Raw genomic sequence first — 16,108 nt, forward strand, 5'->3', positions numbered from 1 at the left:
AAATAAATAAATAAAATCTTTAAAGTTGCTCCATGACTATCAGGGTCCATTTTACAATATGTACAACAATGACCAAGCATTAGACAAAATTTAAAAATTCAGTCATTTACCTATTTCTTCCATCTCAAGTAAGGTTTGGTAATCTCCTGTGACTTTTCTCCTGGGGAACTTCTGGTAACACTTCTAGGCTCAGACACATGACTGATTTGCCTGTTTAATCCAAGAAATGATTCAATAGATTTTTCCCCAGTGAACTTCCTGCCAGGGCTGTAAGCTCCCAATCTGAATAATAGTCTATAGACCATAGAAGGCATTAGAGAGCATTCTCGATATCATAACCAGGGCTAGCCCTCGAGAAATGTTGCCCATCATCTAAATTTGTCTTGAGTGTTAGCCTTTTTCCCCTTAATAACTCATTGTAGGTGTGCACACACATGCATGCACACACAGTACTCTTCTGACTCTCAGCTGGCTATGAAAGAGCAGAATAAAGAAAGCTAAACATAAGCAATGTGCCAGGAGAAAATATTTTCAGTTCTAACAGAGTGATAACCTGAGTACATGTGGTATTTTTTTTGGTCTCCTACAGTCTATTTGTGAAAGGATGCAGTGAAAGAAATGCAAATAAAAATAAAATAACTCAAATTGAAGGTTTTAAGCTCCCAATAGTTCAGATTCTGGCATAAATAATAGATTTGCAGGAAGCGAAACAGTTTCCTACTACAGAGAGAATACACACAACTTCTATGGGCTGGAGGAAATAGGAAGAAGATTTTCAGAGAAAGTAAAAGAGTTAGACAGGATTTGGTAAGCCGGCATATTTCTGACTCCAAGAATAGAGCCCTGGGGTAGGAGTAAGGGAAAACAATAGAACCCCTAATATGAACTCAAATCCCAAAGTAGAAGACTTGTGGGCCTTTTTTCTTGGGTGCAGCCCAGAAAAATGAAAAGCACTTTAAAGAAATATCTCACACTTGCCAGGACAACTATAGTAGCTGTGGTAGGGGACCCACTGAATCTGGAGGTATTGAAGGACAACAAGACCCTCACAATCTCCCATGCTACCAGAGCATATAAAAGGGGAGGAAAGATGGCTAGGTAAATGGCCAGTTTTATGCTGACCTTCTAGTGTCCTTACCATGGCTGGCCTCTCACTCTACCAACATCCTACTGCGGGATTTACCATGTGGTATGTCTGCTGGGTCCAGTGATTTATACCATCATGGCAAGAGTGATCCTCCTTTGAGGCCACATCATCTCTGGCTTCATTTTTTGAAAGATACTTGTCCTGGATACAGAATTCTTGGTTGATAGTTTTTTGGGGTTGTTGTTTGTTTGTTTTTATTCTTTCAGTAACTTAAAGATTCTCTACTGTCTGCTGGCTTACATTGTTTACCACGAGAGAAATCTGCTGCCATCTTTGTTCCTCTGTTCACAATTTGTCCTTTTCCTTCAGCTGACTTTTAGGTTTTCTCTTTATTACTAGTTTTAAGTAGCTTGATTCATGTTTATTTTATTGGTTTTTTTTTTTTTTTTTAAGCTTTTTGGATCTGTGGCTTTACAGTTTTAATCAAATTTGGAAAAATACTGACTATTGTATCTCCAAATACTTTTTCTGTTTATCCTTCTTTTTCTCCTTCAGGAACTGCAATTACATACACATAAGGCTGCTTGAGGTCATTCCACAGCTCACTGACAACTGTCTTCATGCTTTTTTAGTCTTTTATGTTTCTGTGTTTCATTTTGGATATTTTTTAAGTCTTCAAGTTCGCTAATCTCTTTTTCTGCCATGAGTTATCTCTACCTTTAATCCAATAGGGTTTATTTTACATCTCGGGCATTCTTTTAACTCTATAGTTTAGTTTGTTTCTTTTTTATACTTTCTATGTCTCTACTTAATATCATCAATATTTCCTCTTGCATCTTGAATAAATGAAAAGCAATTATAATAACTTGAATGTCTTTGTCTAATAATTCAATTATCTGTGTCAATTCTAGTTCGGTTGCGATTGATTGATTTTTCTCCTCATCATGGGTTCTGTTTACCTAGATGAGGAATGCCTGGTAATATTTAATTAAATACTAGACATTATTAATTTTAACTTGTGTGTTAGCTATTTTTGTATTCTTATAAATATTCTTCAGTTTTGTTCTGGGATATGGGTACATTACCTGGAGATAATTTGATCTTTATAGGTTTTGTTTATAAGCTTTTTTAGTATGGATCAGAGCAGCATTTAGAATATGGCTAATACTTCCCCACTATTGAGGCAAAATTCTTTCATGTAATCTACCCAACATTCAGTAAATAATGAAGTTTTCTACTCTGCCTGGTTGGAATTGGACCTCTTTTCAGCCCTGTGTGAGCTCTAGAGATTGTTCCCTCTAATCCTTCCAGTGGTTCTTTCTCCACTTCTGGTAGTTTCCTTTCATGCATGCGCTGATCACTACTCAGCTGAAGACTTGAGGAAGACCCTCTACAGATTTCTGGAGGTCCTCTCCACTACCCTGCTTTGTGAACTCTAGCCAAACTAGCCTCCCTGGACCTCCAGCCCCATTTCTCCACCTGGTATACCCTTCTTTATACCATCTCTGGTTTTCCAACTTTCTGGGGTCATTGTCTTCCTTGCCTGATGCCCAATGTCTTGAAAACTTTTTTTTTTAAAGATTTTATTTATTTATTTATTTGAGAGAGAGAGCATGAGCAGAGGGAGGGGCAGAGGGAGAGAGAGAGGGAGAAGTAGACTCCCTGATGAGCATAGAACCTGACAATGCAGACCTCAATATCAGAATCCTGAAATCATGACCTGAGCTAAAGTCAGATACTTAACCGACTGAGCCACCCAGGTGCCCCTTGGAAATTCTTATTTAATGTACTATGTCAGGTGTTTTAGTCATTTCAGGTTGGAGGGTATATTCATCTTCTGTCATCTCATCTTAGCAAGAAGCACAAAATAGTGTAATATTTTTTTCTAGTGTCTTAAGTTTACTGGTAATATTTGAGTTCATATATTCTGATGATATTGTTTGGGGTGATCTGGGATGGCAGTTTTCAATCAACAGTCTTTTTTCCTCAAATTAAAATATCTATAAACATCTCCTTGTTTAGGATTCTAAAGCTAAGATCCTAATGTATTAAAATGTCTAGAGTAAGAGCAAACCACAAAAACATTTTGCTTACACATTGCCAAGTATCTAAAATCTAGATGTATCCAAGTAGCCTGATGTTTGATTTCATATAGACCTAACATGTGAGTGCTTACTTTTTCTCTTTCCTGTCAGCTGTTGGAGCTCAGTATCCATGAGTGCAAACTACAGACAATTCACCATTCCAAAGCTAATCCCTTTCTTCTCTTTAAGCAGCTTTGGAATGTAGCCATACCTGAGCCAAGGAGGGTCCAGGAGGTTAAAAATAAGAAATATTTTTCTCTAATTGGAGATTGTAAAAATCATTCTACAAGTGGAAAGTAACTTTTTAATGACAAATCACTTTTTAGTTATTTTTAAACTTGTTTATATTCTTCTTGACAGGAATATTTTTCTTCTCTGGGGATCATTTTGTCCTTTTCCATTTGGCTTCTACTTTTGAGATAAAGCCATTATCAATAAACCATTTGGGAGGAGAAAAAAGGAAGATAGCTTATCCCAGGCAGAAAGCCCCATACTCATCTTATCCAAACATGCATGGACCCAGGGACACACCCCACAGCGGAGTGGCAAAGTATACCTAATACTAACTAAAATCTCTAAGGCTGAGAGCATTTTTATTTTGTGTTCTCTCTCTATTAAATACCTTCAATCCTATTATATTACTGTGCTGTCACAACAGTGTTATTCTAAGTCACAAGTCTTTCCACTATTCATAAGTTATAGCTTGCTGTCAGTTTGTACCAGGCACTGGCCTACTTTGGGGGGAAAAAAAAGGATTCTCTATTTTTTTAAATACAGTTAAGAGTCTTTCTAAACATCATCAGTTACTTGGTTACTTGACAGACCTCCCCAGTAGCACATGCTCTATTTTCAAACTTTCTTAAAATCCAAACTTCATTTTTATTTTTATACAGCTTAAAAAAAAATACTTCAAAGGATATTTTCATTGAATTGTGTTAAGACCAAGACAAATTTTGTTGTTATATTTTATTAAAACTGCCCTCTTTATTTTTCATCATTGAGAATGGAAAATTACACTTTTTCTCCCGTTTTCCTTATAACATTTGCATGTAGACAACCACACATCTTTCAAACTTGGTTCAACTATCCCTGAAGGAAAACATCATTTACATTAAAAGAAATGAAAGAGAAAAAATATGGTAAGTATCTAATGATGTAGATTTTTTTCATTTTCTCATGTACATTACAGGATATAATTTAGTCTCTGAAGCTACCTAATAGAAATTCCTTCCATTTAGGTGGTGGTATGAGGCAAAATCTGGGAAGCAGCAGTCTTAATAAATATACAAGGGACCTGGACCCGAGAAAGGAAAAAAATTAAAATCCAGTTGTCTTGAATTATTTGGCTTGACCGTAATTCCTGGATTTTAGGATTTCTGGTTAGAAATCCTACCCAAGTGTAGAGAAGCTTTATCATAAAATAACCCTCTACAACAAAGGGATTGCATCCCCCCTCACCTTGCCCTCCAGCCCAACCCTTAATACTAGCAATGAAAATTCTGATCCAAAAAATCTAGGAATTTAACCTCAGAGTCCACAGTCAGAGAACATGCTTTTATTTTGACAGTAGAATGAATCCACCAGAGGTTACCAAATCCAAAGGGTTTGGGTATCTGGCTCCAGCGCCAAGCGGTTTAGGAGACTAATGCAAATGAATGTCTGCTGTCTGCAGACCCAGAATCAGGATGTCAGAGAAGCTTTCTGCCTAAAGAATGTAAAGTCAGGAGCTCTGTGAAGCGGGTGCTTTCAGAATGTAGCCCAAGATTTTCTACCTCTCGGTACTATTTTCCTTTCTTTGCTTCTCTTTTTCTTCCTAAATTTCATACTATACCCTATTATGGCAAATATGAGAAAGGCAGACCAAATTAAAGAATAACATAGCTATTACCTCCATAGAAGTAAGCATGCTACCTTTTGTCATATTACCATCTTGGCTTTGTATTGTTTTTATTGCTTTCCTTAGTAATCATTTTTCATATAGTATTGTATCACAATACTTTCTCATTTTTATTAAAAATATCTTAAATTTAATTTTCAGGGGCGCCTCGGTGGCGCAGTCAGTTAAGCGTCCTACTCTTGGTTTTGGCTTATACCATGATCTCACGGTCATGAGATCGAGCCCCATGTTAAGGCTCCACACTCAGCAGAGTCTGCTTAAGTTTCTCTTTCCCTCTCCCTTTGCCCCTACCCGCCCCCACCGCTCTCTCTTTCTCTTAAATAAATAAATCTTAACAAAAAATTTAATTTTCAAAAGATGTAAAATCTTTCCAGTATAAGGATACACTATGTATTTAGTTTAGTTGTTTTTTTTTTTTTTTTCTCCTTGGGAGATTTTGCTTGTTTCTACCTTTCTATTAAAAACAATGCAGCAGTGGATGTCTTTGTTTATAAATCTTTCTATGTATTTCTATATGTATTTATGTTTCTGGCATATATTCTAGAAGCAAAATTACCGGGTCCAAGGATATGAAAAATTTTAAATCTCTCAATACAAATAACCATACTGCTTTGCAGAAAGGTCAAACCCATTAATATCTCCATCTTTAATATATGAGAACACTTGTCTATGTCATTATAGCATTAAGAAGTATAACTATTTTATACTAATATTAGGACAAATCCTATCTCATTTTTATTTTCATTTCTGGTTTTTCATTACTTACAAGGTTACATATTTTATATGTTAAATAGGAATGTAGTTTTCACTACTGAAAACTGCCTACTTGTGTCACTTGCTCATTTATCTTCTGAGGTTCTAGTGTTTTTCTTCTTGGGTTCATAGAACTCAGTATACACTAAGAATATTAAACATTTCTTATCAAAATGTGTTGCAAATATCCCAATTCACAATCGTGACTATAACAATTTTCACATATGTTTTGTATGTAACCAAATCTACCATACTTTCTTTTTATAGATCTTTACATTGTTTTATTTGCTGTTTGTTCTTTGCAGAGTTGCAATAACAGGCTAAAGACAAGGAAGGCTGTAACCCGGACTCACTGCTGACAAATTGTTTATTATGAACAAAAATTTTGCCAGAAAAGGTCATCGGCAAATGAGTACATTTCCCCAGTCCAAAGAATCTTTAGTTACGTGATCCGTAGTCTGTTGCTAATAAATTGTCTTAAGTCTGTCCCATTGAGCCCTCTTGTGTCCGTGGTTCAAAACATATGGTCAGTATTAAATTGATAACCCCACTTACAATCATTGGCTTAATAACTTCCAACAACAAATATTTGCTGAACACCTACTCTGAACTAGGTCAGATTGAAGAGCATCCCAGTTTTAAACAAGAGCACACCCTAAACAGATTCAATACCTAAAGAGCATATTTAAGTAAATTGTTATATCTCAAATGTCTCTATGAGCCTATTCTTCTGCCTCCATCTGTTCGACATTTAGGGTCATCAGTAATAAGGGCCAAATGAGGAGTAGGTAACAGGAGTGAAAAGTTAAGTGTTAGTGTTCATTAGGCAGCATAAACAAAGCTGCAAAATAAGAAGTAGAGGAAATTGAGTCCAGCCTGGAACCAGGATCTGCGAATAGGCTTTCTGAAGTATTCAGACTTTTCCTCCCAAAGGCAATACTGACAAGCCCATTTTGACTCATCTTCAAAATAGCCCCTATCATCCTCTTCCAACTGCATTTCTTTAGAATTAAAAACTGGATTTGGATTTGGATTCAAAACATAATCAAGGACTTTTTCACTGCAAGACAATTTTTAATCTCCAAGATCTTGAAAAAAGGCAGCCAAGGACCAAGAAACACAAGCATGGAGGATATTCCTGTTTTCTGACAAAGAAAGTGAAATGCTATTACTAATCTTGCCACATCCCTCCACTCCCCACCCTAACTGATTTCTGAGGGGCATCTGTTTGGCCATTTTGTGGACTCCTTTATAAGTTTTATTAAGACCAGAACTAGCAGAGTTCCTTGAACAAGGGGACTGACTCAGCCCCATTGTTCCTCAGTAACCTCAGTCAGTGGCTCTTGGCCTAAAAATTTCATGACACTTGTCCTGTTCCCAAGCTCAGATGTGAGCTTTCACTCTGTCAAATCATCACAGTCTTTGCAGGTCCCTCTCATCTGATCCTCTTGTATACTTCCATCTGCAGACTCTTTGCACCCCGAGTCCCCTGCAACCTCAACAGATGATACAACTGCTTCTGTTCCTCCTTGTTTTCCCATGTGGTTGCTGAACAAAGGGCTTGCAGTATCAAAGTGAAACTGGTATATCCTCTCTCTTACTCTATCTCTCTGCCTTTTCTCATTTCCCCCAATTCTATTGGTCTTTATAATTAAAATGATGAGGGAAAATAAAACACTGCTCAGAGAGGGGAAACAAACAAGGTTTGATTCTTCTCTGACCTAGCTGGATTATAACCCAGGACATGCACTTCCGATAGCAGTAAAGTGAAAATCCTCACCAGGCTAATAAAGTACCCTGCAGGGTGGTCTGATGTTTCTGTAGTTTACAAACCAGAACACTCTAGGACCATATATACAGACTGCTGCACAGTTTACTCAGGACAGGTCAAAAGTCGCCCTTCTGAGCGATACTCCCTTCTGAATGTTCTGAATACTGGAACTCGCAGGACTTTTTCCCTTCTCTGCTGCCAGATTAAGTGTGAGACATCACTGGCTGACTGTTGGCCAGACAAAATATGTATTCAAATAGATAGATTATCTGACCATCATTAAATTACAGAATTCCTTAAATTCTACAGCTTAACTATCACAACAACAAATATTTGGCTCTTGCTATATGCTTGGCTCTGTGCTAATCACAGAGAATATAAAGGTAAATTTAAAGGTAAATAAAATACACTCTTACCCTTGAGGAATTCACAGTCAAGTGGGGAAGACAGACTAGTTCATAGATAATCCAATGCAATGCAACACACATAACAGAAGAACAAAGAAAAAGTACCATTGAAACACTAACTCCAGTGCAACTGATGAATGACTAAACTCTACCTCTGAAACTACTAATATACACTATATGTTATAAACTCTCTATATAAACTCTGCCTCTGAAACTATAACATATACTGTATGTTAATTAATTAAATTTAAATTTAAAGAAAAGAAAAAAAGAAAGGAGAAAAAGAAAAGAAAAGAAGAAAAGAAAGAAAACACTAGTTGCAAAAAACATCTTGCTGAAACACTAACCAGGAAGTGACCAACTTCACCTAGGGTGCTAACATGTATTCATTAAGCACTTCTTATGACTGTATTAGGCACTCGGGATATAGAAGGGAACACAGCTCCTGTCTTTCTGTAGTGTAAACCAAGCTGGAGAGACAAACTTAGAACAAATAAATACCTAAATTAAAGTACAATCATAAACAATAGAAAGTGCCATGAGGGAAGAAACAGAGTGGTATAAAAGGAACTGATAGGGAGAACTAATTAAAGTTGGGAAATCAAGGAAGGGCTTTTAGAGGAAATACCATTATAGCTAAGTCATAGAAGAGAGTTACTGAGTCACCCTGACTTGCAGTGGACTTGAATTTGGTGTTAACATGTTGGTGATATTTGTTACCGCAGCATATCACAGCCTATTCTCACTAATGGAGACAGACTGGGAGAACTGATCAAACTCTTCCCACATTATACTTATTTCCTTGTAAGCATTCTCATTAGGTTTCCATGGGTGTGTTGTATTGCCTGTATTTCATAGGAACTTTGTGATTGTTCTTGTTAAGAATTGCCCCTAACCAATGTTCTTATAGCAAATAATAATAACCACTTCACTGAATTAATGTGACAAATAAATTAGATCATCAAAATTTATTCCACTCTCTCTTCTTTTCCTCCTTCTGTCTTTTCTTCCTTCTTTACTTGCTACCTTTCTTCCTTACTCATCCATTTCTTTTCCTTTCTCCTTCCCACCCTCTGTAAACAATGGTTGCTAAACAAATGCTAGTGATTTCCTGTTAATTGATAAAATAATACCCAAAGTGCTAAATACTGGGGCTTTCTTATCTTCTCCCCTTTGTCTTCCTTTTCTCTCTTCTCCCACCCCGGAACCCCTACTCTGGTCCAAGCTAACTTCCTTGTTTTTTTTCTTCTCTGACATGGTTTAGGGATTCAGCCTGAATTCAGCTTCCCCCCCGTTTGGGGGAGAGGAGCTGTTGAGAGTGAGAGCTTCCACTTCCCAGAGACACACTTTGAATTTCTAAACTGTGTAGTGGGACCTCATCTCTTACAAGCCTCTTTGTCTATAAAAATTCCACTATTATCATAATCAGAAACAGTCAGGGGATCACAAAAGTCTTTGGCAGGGGGAAATCATGGAGCTTAAGAAATCTTATAGGTCTTTAGGCTCATGGTGCCAGCCTGATTTCCTGCTTCCCTCTCTGAAGTGGTAACTGGACCAAAGGAACAACAAGATTTAAAGTGCGCTGAAAAGAAGAAAGGATACACGAGCTGTAAGCTAGCCAACCCTGCTGGCGTTGCATGGCAAGGATTGCAAATAAGCAGCTGGTACTGGGTGAGGGTGCTTATCTACTTACATGACTCCGGCCACTGCTGCTGGGGTCCTCCTTTATTCTTAATTTTATCCAGTTCCTGCCCTTTGACTTCATCTCTAGTTTTCAGCCCTAGACTCAACTATTGTCCCTATCAGCGGATCGTACTTCTCGATTTTACTTCTCCAAGTTCTCCGTCCTGTATATCTGGGTTTGGACATTTCCTCTGGCTCCATTCACTTCAGGCCAATCATTAGAAGCCCACCTTAACTCTGACTCTAGTAGATCAGCCCAAGACGGGATTGTGCACATATGAAGACCTTATAAATAAACAACTTTTAAAAACGAACAAGATGAAGTGTTTAGTGCAAAACGCCATGGTGTGCTGGAGCTAACTAGCACTGGCTCGTGAGAACTAATTGTTAGGTTTTTAGGAATTTTGCAAGTCAGTTGTTAAACAGTCATTATTGAAAATTATGTTATTTATACTTGCAGTTAAATAAATTATATTAAAATAAAGGGAATGTATATGTAAAACTCATCACTTTGAAATTACTATTTTCTTTGCTCTTGAGGTTATCTGTATCTAATGTATCTGTATAATAGAAATGCTATATAATGGTGTGTCATTGCACACATCTTCCTAACTCTGTATTCAGTGATCCAGGCATGGTGAGTGTATTCACACCATGGAAATCAGCAAATGCTACAAAGAGCTTTTTTCTCCCATAGAGCCAGCTGTTAAATAGTTGACTGCGCACAACTACAAGAGTGCTGGTGTCTTTCAGAAATGGTTAATAAAGACAAAAGCATGGGGTAGGGAGAATATTTGTAGTTACTTCCCTGGAATCCATTCTCATACTGTCCCCTTCCTAAATAAGACCTTAAATTTTTCATCCATGTAGTTTGCATGGCACCTTGCCTTCAGCTGCAGAACAGGGTCCTTTTTCATTTGTTGTCCCAAGCGCAGTGGCCAATCCCAAACCTCTGACTACAGTCAACCTGGTTCAAGGATGAATTAATGGTCCAAATCAAACCAACATGGCCACTGAGGCTGATTTGAAGGACCTGCCATTCATAACCTTTCATTCCTACTACATAGGAACAAGGACGTTTGTAGCTGCAAAAGACACTTGTAGCTGTCCTGGAACCACAAATGAAAAAGACTACCCAAGAATGAATTTAAGCTGAGGAAGTAGAACCAAAAAATGGTGAGAAAGAAACTAGATTCTGGACCAGGCGCAGACTGAAAATCTAATTATAGACTTTCTGTAAGTCAGTGAATTCCTTTTTGACTTCAGTGTGATTGAATTAGACTTTCAGTTACTTGTGCCAAAGTGATGCCTTCCTGATACATGACATGAAGTTTATTTCTTTAGATGAGGTAATTGTAGGAAAAAGTAAATACTCTTAGCCATTCGTATCATGGTTGTTTGTGTATATAGGCCTGACTCTTCACCAGAGAGCAAACTCTTTGTAGGCTGAAACTTCTTACTGCACATCTTTGTATCTACAACTCACTTAACACTGTGCCCTGCATAAAGTAGGGGGCAAGTAGTAATAAGTGCTTAATTTAGGTTTGCTTAATTGAATTGGTTCGTAAGTCAGGGAGGGATTGTGCAAGAAGTGGAGTGAATCCGAGTAAATTCCTCTTCCCTTCTTTGGCCAAGCAGCCAATTTGAATCCATCTGTTGTCATTTGTGAATGTCCCAGGAAAAAAAGAATGAAGTAATATGGCTCTTGAGTCCAACAGTCCAGTCTCTCCATGGAGAAGGTGGTAGTTCTCTGCTGGAATGCAGCGAAAATAAGTCATCATCTTTTTGGTTAGCATAATCGCTAAGAAGACCCCTTTTGTCCGTGTTTTCATGATGTCAAATATCTGGATAAGAATTAAATGTGCAGTCAACATGTCTTGCAAAATCTATGCATGTGGCACCACAGTGACAAAATATCCAGGTACTTAACCAGACTTCTCATCTATCCACAAGTCTGGGTTGTTTATGTCAGAAAGTGATGGTAACAAGTATGACAATCCCAGAACTCTATGGCACTGTAGCTCTGAATGACACCAGTCCCTTATGACTTGGAGAGGAAGATAAGTACTAACACAGGCAGATCACATGAGTATTTCAGCTACATTTCAAGGCCAAAAGGAAATAACTACGAAAACAGGAATTCTGCCTCCACTTTCCCATCCTTTCCCCGTCTTTTCTCCAACCCTCTCACTGTCAACATGCAATGTATCTTCTTTATTTATATTAGTTTAATTTTCTCTCAATTTCCTAGAATGTAAGCTCCAAGAGGGCAAGTATTCGTCTCCATTTTTTCCACAGCTCTGGTAGCGGTATCTAAAATAGACTCTAGCATATAGTAAATGCTCAGTAAACATTTCTTGGACAAATGAGTTGGCCCGATGGATGGCAATTTGTTAATTAACTCATAGATCAGAAACTAAAAAGGCCTGGTAAAAACAAAAACCAAAAAACAAAAAACTTTGTTTTTCTAAATTAAATGAAAAGACCCCGTGCGGGCTCCACCACAGCCTAACTTTGTGACTACAAACAATTTGTTTCTCATCGTGTCCCTTGGTTTCTCCAGATAATAGTCCCAGCCCTACATTCTTCAAAAACTTTTAAGTATCTCAAAAAAACAAAAACAAAAACAAAAAACCTTTTAAGTATCTCAAAAGAGACAATAGCTGCAAAGGTGTCAGGCTAAAGATGCATTGCCGAAGCTCAGCACGGATGGTTTTGCATAGAATTAAACAATTATCTCAGTTGTCCACTTACTTATTAAACTGGCAAAATTCCATTTTCAGCTTTTGTTCCTGTACATACCAGCAACCATGCATTAATCTGTTTTCTATATTGCTATTGCTTTCAATGTATTGTTATTAACATTTTTAATTAACTAACCATTTCCAAACAAAATTGCCATGTCTTACACTACAAATTTGCCTTCGAAGTCACAAACTTTTTAATGATAAATATAGACATACTTAACAAATCCAATCGAACTGGTACTTACTTCAAATGTGAAGTAGTATTTCTCCAGAGTAATCACTCTTCCCTCCAGTATGTTAACAGCAGATCAGTCTTTCTGTTGTGAGCATCCTGTTTACCCTGTTCTTATTTCCTCCTTCAAGCTAAATTCTATTTTGCAAGGTCCCCCTTTCAGTCTTAAAAAAAAAAAAAAAAAAAAAAAAAAGATCCTGTACCTTTAATAGCAGAGACCTGATGAGAGGTTTCTTTCCAAACTTGTTCCCTGGCTTCCAAGTGACGAAACCAGCTGTAATTTGAGAGCAGAGAGATCCTCAGGATATCATTAGCCAAAGGAAAAGCTCCACATTCCCACCCAGTCCAGAAGTTGAAATCGTATCAGAGCGCAAGAGCCTCTCTCTCCAGCTACAGGCTCCATCTCTCAGGAGCAAGGGGGAACTCCGACAGAGAGTGGGGCAACCGAGCCCTGGAGGAGGGGTTCCCTCTCCTGCCGGTGATCCCGCCGCCGCGGCCGCCGCCGCCGGGAAGGAGCCGGCTGAGTTCCAGCCCGGAGCGCGGGAGCCAGAGCCTGCGTGCATCCTGCGCTGTGTGGCCGTGCTACCCAGGCGCCCGTGACACAGCCACATGAAGCCTGCTGGGGAGGGGGGGCCAGGGTGCAGCAAGCCGGCGGGGACTGAGGCTGTCGCCGTCTTGGGGAGGCACTGACTCCCAGGGGGACCCCCTTCTTCGTGCCCGGGCGAACTGTCTTCTCCAGGGGTCCCCGGTCATCCTGACTCTCCAGGATGCTGTTCCTGAAGTTCCTCTGGATAGGTTTCTTCTGCCGCCTGTGTCAGGGCTACTTCGATGGCCCTCTCTACCCGGAGATGTCCAATGGGACTCTGCACCACTACTTCGTGCCCGACGGGGACTATGAAGAGAATGATGACCCTGAGAAGTGCCAGTTGCTGTTCAGGGTGAGTGACCACCGGCGCTGCTCCCAGGGGGAGGGGAGCCAGGCCAGCAGTCTGCTGAGCCTCACCCTCCGGGAAGAGTTCACCGTGCTGGGCCGCCAGGTGGAGGATGCTGGGCGTGTCCTGGAGGGCATCAGTAAGAGCATCTCCTACGACCTGGACGGGGAAGAGAGCTATGGCAAGTACCTGCGGCGGGAGTCCCACCAGATCGGGGATGCCTACTCCAACTCGGACAAGTCTCTCACTGAGCTGGAAAGCAAGTTTAAGCAGGGCCAGGAACAGGACAGCAGGCAAGAGAGCAGGCTCAACGAGGACTTCTTGGGGATGCTGGTCCACACCAGGTCCCTGCTGAAGGAAACGCTTGACATCTCCGTGGGGCTCAGGGACAAATACGAGCTGCTGGCCCTCACCATCAGGAGCCATGGGACCCGGCTAGGTCGGCTGAAAAATGATTATCTTAAAGTGTAGGTGAAAGGGCACACTGGCAGGGAGAGGGCATCAAGTCAGCCCCGTTGTGGAGGGTGGGGGCAGAAGACAGGGCTAACACTTCCCTTATACTTCTTATTTTTTATATCTGGATTTGCACTTGGAGAATGATCTGAAGTGAACTTTAAAGGAAATAAGTGAGAGTCGACTTGTTTCGTTTCTGTACATTATTTATGGAATTGCTATTGATTTGTTACTTGGAAAGAACAACTTATGGCCATGCCTCCTGCCTTCCCTAGAGGATTTTATAACTCTGCAGAGACACCTGTTTCAGCCATGTCTAGAAGGACACAGTTTATGCAGTAGGGAGCGATTACATTTCCCCACCCTGGAGATTATGGGAAAATACTCAGAGAGGATAGTGCAGAGTTCCCTTTCGCCTTCAGCCTTGGCTCTTGGGCTCTGAAAGTTGTCAGTTGTCTGTTTTTCAGATGAGGTCCCAGGTGCTGCTCAGCCTGCCTGCCAGCAGATGGAAGTCGCCAGTTTCTTCTTCTCCTTTTCTCTCTTATTTATTAACCATGGTCTCCAAGGTTTTGTTTTTAGTTTTGGGGGTTTTTTGTTTGTTTTTCGGGGTTTTTTTGTTTTTTTGTAAGAGTATTGCCTAGAAATATGCAAATCGTCCTTTGCAGGGAGATGTCCAAGGTGCCTCTGTGAGTGTAAGTTGAAGTGGCCACATTTAAGAAGTCCAAGCTTTGTGGTGGGTACACACTCATGTTGCTAAGCTGATTTGTTGTGTCTCTCATTGTATGCCTGTGTCCTCAGAGCTGCAGTCCATTACAAAAAAGTAGATAGATTGAACACACCCCTGAATGCCGATGATGTAGGTTACCAATGTATTCGTTCTGGGTTTGGGGGTTTTGCTTCTGTTTGCGTATTGGAAACTTGTACTTCAAGTGGGGAGGGGATTCTAATTTTAATAACTCCTTCACTAAGTTTTATTATTCAGCCAATAAATATGTTCTCGTATAATACTGGCTTATTTTCTAATTGATATCCATAACTTTCATATTGCAAAGAGAAGTACAGTGCAAGAGGAAAGAGAAGGGTGGGATTTAAGCCAGTTTACTCAGAGTATATGATAAAGAAGGCAGAGGGATGGCTATGTATTTGGCAATCCTCTCTTCCCTGGCCACCCTTATCATCCTCAAAAGAAAAAATCTAGGTCTAGCCAGAAGTTGATCTCTGCTGGTCTGCCTAAAAACTCCATTTTCCCCAGTTTTTCCCATAGAAACAACTGGAAAATCTTATGACAAGGCTTGTTAAGTTATATGCCCTCATAATGCAGATGGAGGGTTCCATTCTAAGTTATAAGAACTATAACGATGTTTAATAATTTTGAAGCCAGGTCTATGTTATTGACTAATGATTTCAAAAGGTGGAAATTCACTTTATTTCATGTCTTCCCCCAGCCCCTCACTCTCACCTTAAATATGTTTTTCTTTCACACACACACACACACACACACACAGAAGAAAATAAATAAATGTTCATAATCTACTCTTCAACAGTGAAGCATTTTTTTCTCTCCCATGCACGAAGAATCTAGTTTTCTATTCCTATGATGTGTCCAATATATCCTCCTATTACTTTAGGGGAAACTGAGGCCCAGAAAGTGGCTGACCCTTGTTGTAACAGCTCCTGGTCTCTTACAGTACAGAACTTTCCCACATTGCTCCTTGCAAGGATGCTGAGGCCCAAACCTTTGCATAAACCTCATTGTTTAAAATATAAAAGAACAACACATGGAATAATACTTAAAATAATTGTTTGTAATTTCTTAGCTGCCTCTATACTGGTGTGTGGGGGGAAGGTAAATGATTGTTGAAAAGGGTTTCCTTCTTTATTCTATGAAAGATGAGGGAAAAACAGCAGAGGCAAAGGAGATGATATTTGGCACTTAAATGATTGTAGTTTGTAGTCACAACACTTAATATCTCAAAACTTTCCTATCACTCACTTCACAGGACTGAAGTCTAATCCATGGACATATTAAATGTCACCTCTTCAATTTTCCCATCTGTAAGAG

The 16,108-nt window shown here is 39.4% G+C and overlaps 1 protein-coding gene across 1 annotated transcript; it reads left to right on the top strand.

Moving 5' to 3' along the window:
* The first annotated feature begins 12,690 nt into the window (after window positions 1–12,690).
* FIBIN (fin bud initiation factor homolog) lies at window positions 12,691–15,533 on the top strand. Its single transcript, XM_032414799.1, has one exon. It carries the CDS (start codon window positions 13,429–13,431, stop codon window positions 14,062–14,064), a length of 636 nt encoding a protein of 211 aa, XP_032270690.1. The 5' UTR covers window positions 12,691–13,428; the 3' UTR covers window positions 14,065–15,533.
* Window positions 15,534–16,108: the final 575 nt, after the last annotated feature.

This window comes from Phoca vitulina, unplaced genomic scaffold (assembly GCF_004348235.1).
Source record: "Phoca vitulina isolate PV1807 unplaced genomic scaffold, GSC_HSeal_1.0 scaffold16, whole genome shotgun sequence".
NCBI classification, from domain to species: domain Eukaryota; kingdom Metazoa; phylum Chordata; class Mammalia; order Carnivora; family Phocidae; genus Phoca; species Phoca vitulina.

Excerpts from the sequence above, each read along its gene's own strand:
- FIBIN (XM_032414799.1), top strand. The coding sequence starts at position 13,429 with ATGCTGTTCCTGAAGTTCCTCTGGATAGGTTTCTTCTGCCGCCTGTGT.